The 18,952-nt window shown below is 29.8% G+C and overlaps 2 protein-coding genes across 2 annotated transcripts; both read right to left on the bottom strand.

The window, feature by feature from the left end:
* Positions 1-17,010: 17,010 nt before the first annotated feature.
* On the bottom strand, positions 17,011-17,622 carry LOC131597654 (secreted RxLR effector protein 78-like). The gene has a single exon (XM_058870338.1). It carries the CDS (start codon positions 17,620-17,622, stop codon positions 17,011-17,013), a length of 612 nt encoding a protein of 203 aa, XP_058726321.1.
* A 235-nt stretch (positions 17,623-17,857) lies between these two features.
* On the bottom strand, positions 17,858-18,598 carry LOC131597653 (uncharacterized). Its single transcript, XM_058870337.1, has one exon. The coding sequence runs from the start codon at positions 18,596-18,598 to the stop codon at positions 17,858-17,860; it is 741 nt and encodes a 246-aa protein (XP_058726320.1).
* Positions 18,599-18,952: the final 354 nt, after the last annotated feature.

The raw sequence follows: 18,952 nt of genomic DNA, 5'->3' as shown, positions 1-18,952 counted from the left end.
TTAAAGTCCAGAGATAAGTTTCCTTCTAAGGAGGCATGTCTGAGAACTATTAAAAAATGGCACATGGCACATAATGTTGATTTTGAAGTGGCCCGCTCGAACCTAGAAAGGTATATAATCATTTATAAAAACCCCGATTGTGCATTCAGGCTGTGTGTATAGGAAGAGAAGTGATGCCTGGGTCATAGGGTCGATTTCACAACAGCACACATGTTTCAACTCCAACATGTCCCAAGATCATACCAAGCTTAGTTATGATCTTATCTGTCAGGAGATCTTGCCTCTTATCAACTGTGACCCGTCTTTGAAGGTGAAAACGATTATCTTGCATATCTACATCCACAACTACACTCCATCCTACAGAAAGGCTGGGATAGCAAAAACAAAGTCCATTGAAATTGTATACGACAACTAGGAGGAGTCATAAAAATTTGCTCCACGTTATCAAACTGCGCTTCAAAAATATGCTCCAGACACCGTTTCTATTCTAGAGACATTGCCAGCGCAGCCCTGCATTGACCGTGTCCAAGGAAATGGAATATTCCATCGCCTTTTTTGGGCTTTCCAACCTTGCATAGAGGGTTTGCATATTGTAAACCGATACTGCAAATCGATGGAACTTGGTTATATGGTAAATACAAAGGAACCATGTTGATGGCTGTTGCACAAGATGGAAACAGAAATATATTTCTAGTAGCATTCGCAATAGTGGAAGGTGAAACTACTGCAGGTTGGAGTTTCTTTCTGAGGAATCTCCGAGAATATGTTGCTCCTAAACCTGATCTTTATTTAATCTTCGATAGGCATGCTTCCATTGAAAGTGCTTACAACAATCCAGCAAACGGATGGCAACACCCACCATCAACACATGTATACTGTATTCGCCATATTTCCCAGAATTTCATGCGGGAGATTAAGGATAGGCACCTCCGGAAAACACTGGTCAATGCAGGATATGCATTAACTCAACCTACATTCAAACATTATCGAAGTGAAATCGTATTATCAATTTTGGATGCGGGAAGTTGGATTGATAACCTTTCCAGAGAGAAATGGACCAGGGCTTACGACAGCAGCGTGCGATGGGGCCACGTGACAACAAATCTAGTAGAATCCATGAATGGTGTTTTTAAGGGCATTTGAAACCTTCCTATCACTGCACTGGTGGAGGCTACCTACTTTAGGATGGCTTCGCTATTCTCAACAAGAGGTAAGAGGTGGAGTGCTGTTGGAGAATCTGGTCAACTGTTTAGCGAGAGTTGCATGAAATTTATGAAAGAACAATCATTGAAGGCCAACAGTCATCATGTAATTGCTTTCGATCAATTCAACCGCACCTTTAGTGTTCGAGAAACAATTGACCACAATGAAGGATTGCCGAGACAACAATGTCAGGTTCTACTAGATGATCATTGGTGCGACTGTGGAAAGTTTCAAGTATTTCTTATGCCTTGCTCACATGTCATAGCAGCATGTGCATTTGCGCACCGAGACGCATAATCACTACTATCTCCAATTTACAAGGCTGAGACATTGCTCCAGGTATACAGTGTGGCATTTCCAGTGGTAGCGAATGAGGATTACTGGCCTGAGTATGATGGGGAGGTAATTTGGAATAATGACACGATGCGACGAAAGAAAAAGGGTCTCCCCAACAGTACTCGTATTCGAACCGAAATAGACGTGCATGACAAAATGGAAAGAAAATGTAGCTTTGTCGTCAACTAGGGCACAATAAAAAGAAATGTCCTAGTCGTGGAACAACCTCATCGCATGTTTAATTAACTTTGTAACATATTTTTACGATAATGTATCGACTTTGTAACATATTTTTAATCAATGAACTCTACTTTATTAAGCGGCGGAATCGACAACACAAATATTAAATAACATAATTAGGGTTAATGACAATTTTACAAAATCAGAATATCGGATAATTTTACGAAAATCGAAGACCGGAATCGAAAATTTTGCGCGAAATAAAATGAAATGGGGTATTTAAAAAAAAAACCTAACACATAGGAGCCATTTCAAATGGCTCATATGTGTAAACAACAACACATTTGCGCCATTTGGAATTGGTTACCTAAACTACATCCACATTTGCGCCAAGGTATGGCGCATACACCTCATGTTTATACCAATGCGCCAGTTGGTTTGGTGCATACTCCAGGGTGTGCTGCCAAACCTAGACACTTTAGTAAATTTTCAGAAAAATTGGTTTTTTTAATTTTTTTTTAAACCTAGATATTTAATTTTTTTTTCACAGCATGATGCATCAACTGATTTAATTGTGATACAAGGATAACACGTCAAACATTGTGGTACATAATTAGTCGACAAACTATACTCATAATGCTTTATAGAATATTTTACATATTAGTATATCACACACAAAGGAATCTTTAGTTATAAACTAATTTATAGTTAATGGAAAATAAGTTAATAGATTAAATTTAAATTGTTTAACAAAATTAATTGTTGAATTTGTTTTATAACAATATTAAATTTAAATTGTTTAACAAAATTAATTGTTTAATTTGTTTTATAACAATTATGGAGGGGTGAATTTCATGGTCCATTTGTGAGACCCTATTTAATCCATTGCAGGTTCCAGCAAAATTTTCTATGAACATGACCTAATATGTGAATTGTTTGTATATAGAAAAATTCAAATCTGAAAATTTAAAAATCACATTTTTAAGACCTAAACTTTTATCACTAAATCAATTCCTATGGTTTATTTTGTGCAAGTTATAATTGTATTTTTTCGATGTCTTTAAAAAATATATTTCCCTTAAATTTTGCCTCTTTTTTTACATGTTTTTTTTCTTATAGGTAATATGCATTTTATCTCTTACTTGTGTGATTCTTCTTGATGTAAAATGTAGAACTATCTTTTTATGAAACTTTTAATAGTTGGGGTCTAACTTTTAACACCAAAAAATTTAAGGACTTGAAATATTAAAAATAAATGATCACAAAATAAGTATGCTACTAAACTAAAGGCCTTCAAAACTAAAGTAGAGCTCCAATGCCCCAATTTTTTCTAAAGCTTTTTTTTTTTTAATTTTAACTTTTTTAAAATCTATTTTTTTTTTCATTTTTGGAAAAAACCTAAACAATTTCTTATTTTTTAATTTTTTTTGGGAAAATTGTTATTTCTTGGAAAAATATACATTTTAATATTTTTTAGAAAATAATCTCTTTTGAAATATTTTTAAATTAAGTTTTTGTTTAAAGTATTTTTTTTATTTTGATTTTGAAAAAATAAATAAATTCGTTTGATCTAACAAATTTTTTAAACAAAAATTATCATAAACAATAATAATATTATGGAGCTTAAAAATAAAGAATAAAAAGTTTAGTCCGTTTCAGAGCCAGTAATAGCATCAAGTGGTTTTAGTCCACTCTCGGTCATAGTTGCGGGGTGTTATACCCCAAAATTTGCCCGCATCTTTTTTCAAGAAAACTCCAATCTGAAAATTAAGAGTCTCATATAATCATGGATTTTTATTTCAACAAATATCCTGACATATGAAATACTTAGTTTTTAGAATTTTTCTTATACAGTAATTTGGCTTGCAGTTGAATTTATTCTTACGCAAACGCCAAATACTGTTTATTACTTCACACATGCTATTTATTTATTTACAGATAAATAGTACTCACACAATTGGTACAGAGTTAAATCTTTTTGCAGGCGCAGAATCAGGAAACTCAGACTGTACTGATAACAGTCAGTCGACAGTCAAACTGCTGGCAGTACAATTCTCAGTGTTTTGTACCATCAATCAAATCAATATTTTGCAATTCAAAATTCCAAGATTTTTGTTCTAGAAGTCTTCTGAATATCACGCGATTAGCAGAGACTCAACACTGCACAAAAATCAGGTACGCTTAACTGTCTCCTACACAAACAGTCTCTGACTAGGGTTTTCTTGTTTTTACAGGAGAAACAAGTTTTGAGACCTCAAATGGATTTCATGCACATCCATATATCTCAAAGTACCATCATACAAATTTTCAAACTTCAATTCACTCAGACGCACCGTCAGCAGCTCAAACAGTCAATAGACGACCCGTTTGACCAAAAAGTCAACAGACAGTCAAAAATGAATTTTTTTGTCAAACTCCATATTTTGTCAAAGGATTCATCATTTGATCATTGGATGATCATAATTCATCAAGGAAAGATCAAAAATCAACAAAACCCTAAGATTCAAAATTAGGGTTTTTGCCTGAAAAGTCAACTCAACTTTGACTGGTCATAACTCTCTCATCCTTCATCCAAAAAATTCAAACCAAAGCTCATTTTGAAGGAAATTCAATTATATTTCAAATGCAATTGATCCCATGGTCATTGCATTCACCATTTGAAAAATATGACCAAAGACATTACAGGTCATTTTCAAAGTCAACAAAAAGACACTTTTTTCAAAAGGACACACAAGGAGCATCAAAAATCATTTTGACATGAGACCAAAGACATTGGTTAGAGGACTCTTTGAGGTTTCCAAAAAGTGCAAGAACTCCTTCATATGACAAAAATTGAGGGATTTACACCTTGTTGAAGTTGGATAAATTTTGGGAAAATACATGAAATCAACATTGCTCAAAAATGTGTTTTTTCCAAATGGGGCCAAGTTTTCATGGTTCAAACATCATTTCAGTAATATAATGGGCCTCCCACGACCAAGACAAAGCCCACATCATTTTTATCCATTTTTGATTTAATTTTATCACATATAAGATTAAATTTAAAAAGGAAAATGGAAGGATAATGCATAGCTTGAATTCCAAGCATGACTCATCAAGAGAATCATTCAACTCTGTCCCAAGCCAAAGTACAGCAGAGGGAGAGAAGAAAATCAAGCCATAGTGGCTTAAATGCCAAGCTACACATGTGGAAAAAGTCAAAAATTCAACAAAGCACTTATTGCTTTCTAGCTTAGATTTTAAGCACTTCAATGCTTATATATAGGCTAGCATACTTCAGTAATGAAGGGAGACAAGTTCAGAAACAAAGCCTTGCTTGTAACACACTTGTAATCACTTGAAGCTTTTCAAAGAAATCTCAAATTCGAATTTTGAATTCCAGTCACTTTCCATACAAACTAAACATTCTAATACCTTCCTCAAACATCACTGAACATATCTCAATCATTTCCAAAGTCTTGAAACCTCATAAATCGAGCTACCTAGGCCACGGTTTGTTCAAACTAAAACTAACTTATATCTCATAACACACGCATATCTAGCAAGATGTAGACATATATTTGAACTTAGTGTGGTGTGTAGATCGTTTCTGGACATTTAATTAAGGTTTGGTTGCTTATATACGAAGTTACCATTTTAGGGTTCATACTCTCCAAATTAGGGCTTTCTGAAATAAGCAAAATTACAGGTTCTAAGTGGTACCATTGAATTCGTATGGACTAGACGAATTGAATGGGCATGTCGCGCCAAATTTATAAACACGTTTACCCCTATTCGCTATTTTGCAGGTTTAAGCATCACTTATTATAGCGTTTTTTTACAAAAGCGCTGTTAAAGGTGTTGTCTGGAGGTTGAAGACGAAGACGTGTCTTCCCCCCATTGGTTCAGACGCGCGCGTGTTTTTTTAAATTTGTCTCTGATTCTGTGCTTTGCAGGTGTAACTTTTACCACGTGTCTCAATATCTGGGCCACCTGATCTCATTTAATGACTCATCCAACGCATCAGAATGAATCCCTATACCATGGACTCTCAGATTAACCACACATGATCATGTATCCTTTTATTTTCTATTTTATTTTAATTTTCTTTGCAAAATTAATTAAAAATAGTTTTAAAAATCAAAAAAAATACACAAAAAATTTTTTTAGACTTCTAAAATAATATATTATTTTCTGAAATAAAAATATTTTATTTTTCTTCAAAATTTCAATATTTTGCATAATTAATTAGTATATATTTATATGTTTGCTTTTTAATTATTCTAACCAATCAAAAAATCATAAAAAAAATTGTTCTTTATATTAAATACTGTTTATATGTTATAAACTAATTTTGTACATATTTAGGATAATTTTCTCTTTAAGTTTTAATTATTTGTATAATTATTTGCATAATTACGTTTTAATTAGCTAAATCAATTTCAAATCAATTTCAAAAAATTCAAAAAAATTAGTTTTGTTTTAAAATTAATTGACAAATATTTTGTACATTTTTTAAACTTAATTTCTAGGTTTAAATCTATTTTCATCTTTTTCCTTCATTTTAATTTAATTAATCATGCATTAATTATAATTAAAATCAATCATAAAAAATCCAAAAAACATGCCTTTTATTTTTCTTGCAATTTAAATTCCTAGATAAATGTATAGGATGTCAAAATCATGTAAATAGGCTAGTTTATATTTCCTGCACAATCGATGTAATAGCGTAGATTTACTTTCCGCACTTTACATTTCCGCATTTTAATTTCCAGCAAATATAAACTGCGTGTATGTCAAAGATAAAATTGAACCGTTAGATCACTAACTTCAAAAATAAAATATCTGAATACAAACACAATCACACTTGCACCTTTTAAGGTAATCCCTTCTCATTCTTTTCAAAATCAAAGTCAAAATTCCACTGTTTCGAGTACAAAATCGAACCTTTTGTTTGTATCCAGTGAAAGGATAGATTTTTAAAGGAAATAAGGATAAAGACCTTACAACTCAGGGTAGACCTCCTAGTTTTCTTGCTCAAATCAAAACAAACAAAATTCTCATACACTGTTGTTTTTCAAAACAAAACTTTCCAAAAAGACAATATTTTGTATACATCCAAACACGGATCATTACAAAGTTAACGTTCTTTTCAAAACATCTTTCGAAAGATAAACAAACATTTTGTATACATCCACACAAGGATCATTACAAAATTCAATTTACAAAGGTATTTGAAACCACATATGAGCATTCTAAAGCAATTGAAAAGTGATCGAAAAACAAGTGAGCTAAGCAAACTTAAGAGCCCATGGATAACCATGGATACAAAGGGTGCTAACACCTTCCCTTTGTATAACCTACCCCCTTACCCAGAATTTCTTAAAGGTCTTTTTTCTGTTTCTTTTATAAACCTTTCCTTAATTGGATAAAATAAAAGGTCGGTGGCGACTCTGTGAATTTTCAAAAATGCGAAAGCATAAGCGATAAAAAAGAGTCAGTTCACGTATCTCTCCCGCTCAGAGGTATGGCCCGAGAAAAAACGGAGGTCCACACGGGGGATCGAACCAGTCCACTCTCGGTCATAGTTGCGGGGGATCGAGCCGTGGTTCTCCCTATCAAGTTCAGGGTCAATCACCACTGAACCCATTAATGATCGGTAATAATTGATTTCTTTTAAGGAGCAAAAATGTATTCAATGCATTGAAAATTGAATTGATTAATCTATTTAAAGAATAATTTCTTTATATGGAAATCTTAAAGAGTGCTCATGAGACACTCGTTAGCATGACCAGGTAAATACTAACGAGTGCCCTAGGGACACTTGTTAAGAGTTAAAAAAAATATTTTGTTAAATATACTTGTATTTAATACATTAAAAATAAGAATAATTGACTTCTTTTAAAGAGCAAAAATACATGTTTCATTGAAAAATTATTATTCAATGCATCGGAAATTGAATTGATTAATTTATTTAATGAATAATTTTTTTATATGAAAATCTTAAAGAGCATCCCTATATGTCACTATGACCCTAAAAAAGTACTCATTTAATAGAGAATTTCAAAATAAGAGACAAGAGGCATAATGACACTTTGTCCTATAAAGTATTTTGACATTTATTGCAATTTGGTTGCTTCGTGGTGGATTAAAAAAATTTGTTGTTGAGACAAAAAATAATTTATAATATATTTACAAAAACAATTTATATATAAGATATTCAATTTTATGAGAAAAATATTTTAAAATATCAAATAATTTACAAGAAGACTTTTCATTTTAAAATATGATTATTTTGTATTATGGTGTTTTTTCATTTTAAAATATAATTATTTTATATTGTGATTAGTAGTTAATTATTTTAATGGATTAATTATATAAATTCCTACATTTTTTTCAATAAATTGACTTAACTAAAGGAAAATACTATTTTATTGGAAAATATAACATAATTTTTAAGCAAAATAAATTTTTAGTGGGGGCTTGATCTCCCTTAAATTTAGTTTGGGAGTTTGGACGAAAAATGATGAGGATTTTGAAAAAAGAAAATGATTAAGTTAAAAGAATAAAAAGATTTAAATAAGAAGGGTTTTGGAGATTTATTTTTTTTCAAAAATAAAAATTTTCATAATTTAAAAAACTGAAAAATTATATTGAAGAAGAGATTTGAAGGATTTTGGAGGGCTTTTGTTTAAATATAATTTATATTATTATAATAATATGAAAATTTAAAAATATTAATGATGATCACTCTTTTTTTTATTCTATGCAAAAGAATTTTTTAAGAATTATTAAAAATTTCTATATATATTTTTAAAAGAATTTCAAAACCTTCTCTTCTTTTTCCTTCCACACTCTCAAACAAAATCTTACTTAATATTCATATATTATATATTTGCCCTTAGTTGCTCCCATCGTGATCTGGCAATTTCATCTTCAAGTGTAAGAACTTCAACAAAAATTAGACAAAGACATAACCCAAATTCCTCCTTTATTTTTATGTCATGCACATTAATGAACTGATTAGTAAAAATCAAAAGGATTTGTCAAATAAAAAACACTCTGCTTCAACAAAATATGGAAGTAAAAGACATCTTTTGTCTGTAGTTGATTGTTGATGTCGATGAAACATTATTTGAATGAATGATTCAATAAACACTAGGGATATTGTCTATTTTTTTTTGGAGTACATTATGAAACAAGAGGAGGTAGGATAAGCATTCCATTCCATATATGGTAAGATCATGATTAACATGAGTCGGTATAAAAGTCTTCCACTATTTCTCTCCAGTGAAATTCACATGCACTATAGCATGAGAAGAATTAAATAGTGAATACTATTTGGTGCTATCCTAGTAACTAGCTATTTGCACCCACCACGGTCATATGTTTGTTGTCACTTGAGGTAGGCAATTATTTAGTGTAATAATGAGTTTCTTGACAATTTCTTTTTGGGCAAAAGTATTTCAACAATTAAAGGTATTCTTACTCCTTCATTTGACAAATCTTAGAATGAAAATGTGCCTAATGTAGGGAACTTTTTTTTGTAGAACAAGACTATAATTTATAGCCATAACCAAAAAATTTGATTGGATAAAAAAAAAGTAAATTGTTGATTTCTAAATTCTGATAAATTATTTATATTAATACTTAAATATAAATAAATATTATTGCAAGAGATTAAATTCTAAACCAATAATTTATAATTTATATTTATATTTATTTAACTCAATTAACATATATTAGTTGAATTATCCTATCCACCCTAAATTTAATGAATAACAATTTTTTAATTTGAATCATTTCAATGTTTAATTATGAAAACTATAAATTAAATTAAATAGTTAATCATAAAATTGTAAAGTAACTCAAATATTTTAAATGAGCTAATATATATATATATATAATGAAAATTCAAATAAAAAGTATATTATATAAATATTTTAATTTTCATAATTTATTAAAAATTTGAAAAAAAAAATATAGATAGTTATAGGTAAATATAAGCTTAAATAGTTCCATGTAAGTTAGCGTGTTTTTGTTTTTAGTCTCCAACCTATTTTTTTTAAATAGTTCTTAAATGTTAAAATCATTTGGATTTTAGTCCTTAAAGTAAAAATTTGCAGGAAACTTATAAATTTTATATACGCAAAAAAATTCGAAAAAAAATCCGCAAAAAATCGATAAATTTTTCTCCAAATTTTAAATTTAAGGACCGAAACCACAATGATTTAACATTCATGGACTATTTTCAACAAAAACATATTAGAAACTAAAATAAAAACACAGGAACTTACAGAAAGAGATCAATAATATATTTAAGCATTATATTAAAACATGAACGAATTTAATAGTAAATATTTTTGAAAATTGATATATTTACATTTTTTGTATAATATATTATAAATATAAAATGTAGATATTTATTATACGGATATAAGATAGATATTATAGTTTTTTTTTTGTGGATATTAAAGTATTTACGTTAACTATAAAATGTACTTATACAAAAATACTTATCATAAGATGTTTATGTAGAAATATTTAAAGCTTATTATCACTTTTTCTATATGAACAAAAAGAAATGCTACATATTTTTCTATATATTTGTAATTAAGTTTTATATTTTCTTTTTTATTATTTATAAATATCAACAATTTATTTATAAGTATATTATAAGAAAATATTTTTAAAAAATTGTTAGATATTGAGTTCTATATCAACAACTAACATATCAATTGAGTTAGCCTATCTAAATAAACAATGCATGTATTTTTTACTTTAATTAGAAATATAATGTATATGATATTGGATTTAAAAACATTTAAATATGCAGTGTATGTATTCTTTACTTTATTTTGAGATTTTAAATTTTAAATTGTCTCTAAAGATCCCGTCCTGTATAACTATGTAAGTTAATTATTAAATAATTAATTAAGTAATTTACTGTAAAAAAAATTAATTCATTTATTTTAATGAAATGTCTATTCAATTCTGAATAACAACAACCAACAATGGATTGTGGGTTTATTCTCACATTTTTTCGCATAAAAGAAAAATAACAAACAAGCATCTCACATTTTTTTCCCATACAAGAAAAATAACAAACAAGCATCACTAGTTGAACATGATAAAAGAACAAACAAACAAGAGACATTGTGGTAAGAAGATGACAGACAACATATACCTGAATATTTACAAAACAGACAACATTGATTCAGCAATCAATTAAATTGTAGTACAAAGTTAACACATAAAATAACGTGGTACATAGTGGACAAATATAATCATAATGTTGAGCTCATAGCTCTCAATCTTCTACCATAAGTTGAGGGGCACTTAACCAGTGACTTACAGCATTGTATTTGGAAGATCATATCTCCTACTTATCCAACTCCTCTTCTTTGTTTTTGTTTGGTATTTTTGTGTAGTTGTGGAAGAGATTGAAAATCCGATTGTAAAAAAGAAGTTCTTCTCTTAAAATTGCTTTGGTAAAGTTGTGTGGAAATTGCTATGGATGGAGCTTGAGTTTTTCTCACCTTTAAACTATTCAAGGCTCAGACCAAAAATTGATAGGATTGAGTAAATGTTGCTCCAAAATAAAAGATAGAAGTCGAGATCGAGTAAAGATTTTAATATATACACTATTAGCTGCAAATATTAGCTGCCAATATTACTCTGATTTTCTACTTTCGCATTATTAGCTGCAAATATTTTATTTTAAATAATGAAAAAGACAAATTTGATAAATTTGATGTAAAGTATAATAAAGAAATTTTCTAAAATACACATCATCGAATATGACTAATAGAGTTTTCAATAATAAAACGTCTCTTATTGAGGAATAAATTCAAGTGACTTTTAATTTTATGAAACAAGAGGAGGTGGGACAAGCATTTCATTCCATTCCATATATGGTTAGATCATGATTAACATTCCATATATGGTAAGATCATGATTATCATTAGTGGGTATAAAAGTGTTCTACTATTACTCTCTAGTGAAATTCACAATCACTATAGTGTGACAAGAATTGAATAGTGAATGCTATTTGGTGTTATCCTAATATCTAGCTATTTGCACCCTACCGTGGCAATATGTTTTGTTATCACTTGAGGTAGGCCACTATTTGGTGTAGTAGTGGGCTTCTTGGCCAGTTCTATCTGGGGAAGTATTTTCACCACATTTCAATTCATTTGATGTGCCAAATGGCTGGAACATTATTGTACAACAAGGATACAATTTATAGCCACAACAAAACTAGTAAATTAATAATTGAACAACAAGAAAAGATTGATAGGATAAAAAAAATTAAAAAAAAAAATTTAAAATATTTTTTAAATTATTAATTTATAAATATCAATACATAAATATAAGAGTGAAGACCCATTTTAGTCCCTTACAAAAATCAGACAACTCAAATTAGTCCCTCACAAAAAAAAGGACTCGATTTAATCCCTTACAAAATTTAACCGGACCATATTAGTCCTTTTGTTAATATTTTTATTAAATCGGTTTTTTCATATTTTTAAACTGTGACTGTCACGTTGGCTTTTATTTTTTCTTTTTATTTTTTAAAAAATAAATTAATTTTTAATTATAATTTCATTTTTAAACAGTTTTTATTTAAAAATATCAAAAAGGCAAAATTGTTTTTTTATAAGGCAAAATAATTTCTAACATTTTTAATAATATTAAATAATTATGAATTTTAAAAAAAATTATAAAATTTATATCAATGGGATTTTGAGCCTATTTGATTTACTAATTCCAAATAATACATCAATTTAAAAATAAAATTTATTAAATGTAAAACTTCAATATATTTAATCAATTAGAAATAAATTAAATTATATGTAATTGAAATTAAATAACAAACAAATAAATATTTATTTATTTCAAATTTATTCAAGTTAAATAATAATTAATTAATTTAATAGTAATTCAACTAATTATTAAATTATTTAATAAATTTAAATTAAATAATCCATGAATTTTTAAAATTATTTAGTTAATTTTGTTCTGAATTATTAACTTAAGTAATCATTATTAATAATATTAAAAATTTAAATTAAATAATCAATTAATTTTTAAAATTAATAATTAAATTTGTTCTGAATTATTAACTTAAGTATTCATTATTAATAATATTAACAATATAAATTGACTTGTCTAGTTGTAAAGTGACTATCATTTAACTTGAACGAATTTGAATTTGAGACCCCGTTTGTACAAATTTTAACTTTTTTTTTTAAAATTCTATATTATTTAATATTTCTAAAAATTATTAAAATTATTTGTCATGAATATACATTGACTAGTGGTAAGGACTTAACATAATGGTTAAAGGTCATAGGTTCAATTTCACATAAATTATTTTTTTTTTTGGCTTTTTTGATATTATTAATTCAGAATTGTTTAAAAATGAAATTATAATTAAAAATTAATTTAGTATTTAAAAAATGAAAAATAAAAAATAAAAGCCAACGTGGCAGTCCAGTCACGGTTTAAAAGTATGAAAAAAACCGATTTGGTAAATTTTTTTAACATAAAGACTAATATGGTCCGGTTAAATTTTGTAAGGGATTAAATCGAGTTTTTTACTTTGTGATGGACTAATTTGGGTTGTGTGATTTTTGTGAGGGACCAAAATGGGTCTTCACTCTAAATATAAATAAATATTGTTGTTAGAGATTGAACTCTATATTAAAAGTTTATAGTTTATATTTATTTAATTCAATTAATACATACTAATTAAAATATCTTATCCGCTCTAAATTTTTTAAAATATTATTTTTATTTTAAGTCATTTCAATGTTAAATTATGAAAACCATAAATTAAGTTATTTAATTAATAAAATTATAAAATAAATCAAAGATTTACTTCCAAGTCTAATATGTTAGAAAATCCTAACAATTATATATTAAATTATTATTTTAATTATTTTGATTATCATAATTATTAAAAGTCTGAAAAAATATAGACAATTATACTTTAAATATTTTATTAAAATATATAATAGTTTAATAAATAATATATTTTTTGAAATTGATATCCTTGTATTCTTCTATAATATTATAAATATAAAATATAGAAATTTATTATACAGGTATGAGGCGGAGTGAATAATATAATATTTATATCCGCTTATTTTTTATATAAATTTTTTTAATAATTTATTATGTAATTTACTTAGACAAAAATATTTATCATATTAAAGTTATGCATAAGTTATATTACTTACAAAAATGGTCAAACCTAACATGAGACCTACATAATATAATGCTCTCTTGCTTCCATTAATACCAACATGAAACCTGTGGTTTTAATTTTTAAAAATTGACTACTTTAATATTATTTAATTTAACCGACAAAATTGTTATTAATCTTATAAATTTGTGATATTTAAGTATACCATAGTTACAATTTTATGTATTTAAAATAATATCTTTAAAAATATATGCTGAAGAATCTCATACATACATGTCTAGACCTCTAACAAATTACAGTATACGAAGCATTTTATAAAATAAGAATATTGTACTTCATTCTCAACCAAAAAAAAAAAAAAGAAAAAAAAGGGAGTTATTATTAATATATACAATAAGAGAAATGTTACTTGTCCACTAAAAGTGTACAACTTACACCGTATAATTGACCAAAACATGTACTAATAAGAATGTACGTATAGCATTGCTTGTACAGGGGTAAAACAAGTATATACATACGGTGTAAAAGCATTTGGGATAGAAAAAGAATGTACGTATAGCATTGCTCATACAATAAACGTCATCAACTTTAAGCATTAAAAACTTTAATAGATCTCTCAGATATTTAGTTGTTTCTATGGGTTATTTTATTCGTTAGATTTTATGATTTGACCAAAAGTGATCCAATAAATTTCAAAAATTAATGGAGGGTTAGAATTTAGTTAGTTATATTTTTATTATTTTAATGTATTAATTGAGAAAAAAAAATCGACATCTTGAGAAATGTAGGGGAGTGGAGTGAGGGTTGATAAACTATTTAAGTAAACTGTTATTTGTCCCAATGTAATTAAAGGTCAGCCCAGTTTGACAATCAGAATTGACACATATCCAACCACTTTGAGAAATTATTTAAGTAAATTGTTAGTTGACACAAGTCTAATTAAGGGTCAGCCCAATTTGACAATTTACAACCCTGACACTTTCACATAACTAGTAATTTGACTATAATATCTCATTTATAAAAAATTATTTTTTCAAATATCTTGGCGATTTGCTAAAAAAATACCGAATTTTTACGAGTAGCGTTTTCATTCCATTTATGTGTTTTTTTGGAATTTATTTTGCTACAATACTGGAATTTTCACATAAACCATGAATTTTTATTTATTTATTTTGTTATTATCGGTATCAAATATGTGGAGCTATACTAAAATTTTAAGATGAAAAATGTTTATTGTTAAAAAAATGTAAAAGTAAAGAAGGCAAGAATAATTCTAAATCATCACATAATTCCAATTAAATAGTAAATTAAATTTAAAATAAATTAAAAGTTTTACTCTAAAATAATGACATGTGTATATTCTTGCATTTCTTCTTTAATTTCTTTCGTATTAAATAACACTACTCTTTAAAAGAATATTAGGTATAATTTAATTTTTGTAGATGTATTTTTTTAATAAGTAATTGAATATAAGTTATCGCACTAGGGGTGCAACCCTTACATCAAGAATACACTAAGAATAATTGTTACAAAGTAAAGGAAGTTTGTACCAATCATAAAAAAAGTCCTTCGCGAAGGTTCCCTACTACTAACCCATCTCCAAGAAAAAAACATAATATTTGAAATCACCTCCTCATGGCTAAAAAGACCACTATCAAAAATGATTGTGTTTCTCATATTCCAAATGCACCAAATTAAAGCTATTCATATAGAGTTTAGAATCGCTTTAGTTTTGTTGTTTTTCACCTTTTCTTGGATCATCCCGAAGCTCTTGAAATCTTCTTGAGATAAATTGACATCCTTGCCCAACCACAAATAAATTCTACTTCACACCTCCTTTGTTACTTGGCGTTGATAAAAAAGGTGATCCAACGATTCCGAAAAATTAGAACAAAAAGGGAAATCTATGGAAGCTAAGGTAGACACACCTCTATTAACAAGAATATCTTTTAGCGGAAGTCTATTGAAGAAGAATCTCCAAGAAAAAATCTTGATTTTTGCCAGAATGAATGTCTTCCAAATAACGTCCAACAACTTGACGGTGGAGGTTGTCCAAGCTATCTCTTTTGCGCTAGACACCATTTGTGAGACACTAGACACCGTGAAATCCCCACTAGATGTGAGATTCCAATGAAATTCATCCTTTGTCGATATGTCCAACTCTACTCCTTAAAGGAGCTCACATAAAGCCTTAAGATCTTCCCCGATTGCCATGCCCGTTGCGGCCGTGTTGGTGAATGTGACATTCGGGGCCAAATGGATCAAAACATCAACTCCAAAGATGGCATCCCAATTCCACCAAATGTCACCATTGTTTGATTTAATGATGTCGTTCACCACACATAATTTGTTGGTTGTACAATCAAACAAGTGCGGAAAGTAAACACAAAGCGGTTGATTGACCAACCAACAACTATGCCAAAAGAAAATATTATTACCTTTCTTTAAGTCACATTTGACCCACTCGGTGAATCCTTATCCCAAATCATCCTCTTTGAAGTCATTGATAACAACCTCTCTCCACCATCTAGAATCGTCCCGATTTAAAAGATCCTTGGTCGAGGCCAACACTTTTATCTTCGGCTTATGATATCTCAAACGTAAAAATTGCTCCAAATTGCCTTATCCTCCTTTAGAATTCTCCACTTCCATTTAAGAAGAAGAGATTTGTTCATTTCTCCCACATCTCTAATGCCTAACCCTCCTTTTTCTTTTGGCTTGCAAATATTCTCCCACTTTACCCAATGCATGCACCTTGTTTTCACGTTCCCGCTCCACAAAAAATTTCTAAGAAGACTTCTAATAGATTGAAGAGTGTTGCTCGGAGCTTTATAGAAAGAGAGAGTGAAAATTGGAATAGAATTAAGCACGGATCCGATAAGAGTCACCCTCCCTCCTATTGATATGTTCCTACTCTTCCACTTGGATAATCTTGATTTTATGTTATCAATCACTTCTTGCCAAACCTTTTTCTTGTATGCACCATCTCCTACCCAAATGCCAAGGAATTTAATCGGGAAACTTCCTTTTTTGCAAGCAAGAAAAGTAGTTGCGGCCTTAAAATACCCATCTCCAATATGAGTTCCAAAAAAAATACTTTTTTAGAAGTTGATCTTCAAACCGGAAACCAATTCGAAACTTCTTAGCAACACTTTTAAACTCCAAAGATTATCATAAGAGGGTTCTCCTAGAATGATGGTGTCATCCGCAAATTGTAGAATATCCACAAAGTCATTTGCACCATACTTGAAAGGCTTAAATTCTCCCACCTCCACCGCTTTCTTAGTTAAAGCGGTTAAACCTTCCATAGCAAGTACGAATAAGAAAGGTGATATGGGATCACCCTGTCTTAAGCCTCTTTGAACCTTGAACTCTTTTGTTGCGCTTCCGTTCACCAACACGGACATATGATTATTAAAGATACAAGATTCCATCCATTTCAACCATCTTTTGCCAAATCCCATTCTCACCATTATCCACCTTAGATAATTCCACGAAATCGAGTCGTAGGCATTTTCGAAGTCCACTTTAAGCAATAGGCACCCCTTCTTCTTCTTTTTTGCCCAATCAAGAATTTCGTTAACCAAAAGTACCCCATCCATCATACTTCTACCCGGGACAAAAGAGGTTTGGTTGATATAAACCAACTTATCCACAACACCTCTCATTCGCACCGCTAACATCTTTGTTATAATCTTGTAAATACTCCCCATTAAACATTGGCCGATATTCAAACAAGTCTTGCGGATTCTTCTTTTTAGGGATGAGAGCAAGAAAAGAAGAAGTAATAGATTTAACAAGAGTACGTTTATGATAAAAATCATTGCAACACTTCATGACATCTCCTTTAATGAGGTACCAATACTTCTTGTAGAACTCCAAGGAGTAACCATCCGGCCCGGGGCTTTTGTTTCCATCACATGACCAAATAGCTTCCTTCACCTCTTCTTAGTCGAAAGGTTTCTCTAAGACCAAAGAATCTTCCGAAGATAGAGAGTTAAAATTGATCCCTCTAAGCTCCAGCCTAAGATGATTATCTTCTTTAAAGAAGTTTTCAAAATGCTTGAAAGTGAACTCCTTAATGTCTTCTACCCCTTCCATTCTTCCCTCCGGTGTGGCGATGGAACAAAGAGAGTTCCTTCTCCTTCTATCTTTTAAGGAATTGTGAAAGTAACGAGTGTTGTCGTCACCTTCGGAAAGCCAAAGTTGTCTCGACTTCAATCTAAGCATGCCTTCTCTCTTGTTAATATTGTCCCAAAAGTCCTCCGCCACTTTTATTCTATTCGCCACTACTTCTTCCGGAACATTACCTGCAAAATGAACAAACACGTTTTCTAAAGAATACAACTCTTTCCCATCGTTGTTGATTTTGAGGTCTATCCACCCAAACACATTCTTGTTCCACCAAGTTAACCGGTTTTTGAGAGTTTTTAACTTTTCTACCAAGCAAAAATCACCTCTTCCTTTGATAACAATCTTATTCCATTCCTCCTCCACAAAGGTGTTTAAGTCCTCATGTTTTAACCACAAATTGTTGAACTTAAAAGGTTTGGGACCCCAATCCTTTCTATTATCTTTCGACCAAATAGGAGCGTGGTCGGACACATCCCTTTCGCCAATGTATTGGCCTACCACCTTCCAATCTTCAATAAGGCAATCCAATAAGAGAAATCTATCAATCCTACTCATACTTTTGCCATTGCTCTTTATCCAAGTAAACTTGCCTCCTATGGTAGGTGAAGGATAGAAAAACACTTAGAAAGGGGGGGGGGGGGGGGTTTGAATAAGTGTAGTCTAAAAACTTGAACGATAAAAATAATATGCACAGTTATTTTTATCCTGGTTCATTGTTAACTAAACTACTCCAGTCCACCCCCACGGAGTGATTTACCTCACCTGAGGATTTAATCCACTAATCGCAACAGACTACAATGGTTTTCCACTTAGTCCGCGACTAAGTCTTCTAGAGTATCCTGATCACAACCTGATCACTCCGGGAACAAATGCTTAGACACAAGCTAAGACTTTCTTAGAGTATCCTGA

The sequence above is a fragment of the Vicia villosa genome, linkage group LG4 (genome assembly GCF_029867415.1).
Source record: "Vicia villosa cultivar HV-30 ecotype Madison, WI linkage group LG4, Vvil1.0, whole genome shotgun sequence".
Classification (NCBI taxonomy): Eukaryota; Viridiplantae; Streptophyta; class Magnoliopsida; order Fabales; family Fabaceae; genus Vicia; species Vicia villosa.
This window is presented reverse-complemented; position numbering and strand designations above follow the sequence as displayed.

Bases quoted from the DNA above. Each gene is read 5' to 3' on its own strand.
- LOC131597654 (XM_058870338.1), bottom strand. From the start codon at position 17,622: ATGGGGAGTATTTACAAGATTATAACAAAGATGTTAGCGGTGCGAATG.
- LOC131597653 (XM_058870337.1), bottom strand. From the start codon at position 18,598: ATGAGTAGGATTGATAGATTTCTCTTATTGGATTGCCTTATTGAAGAT.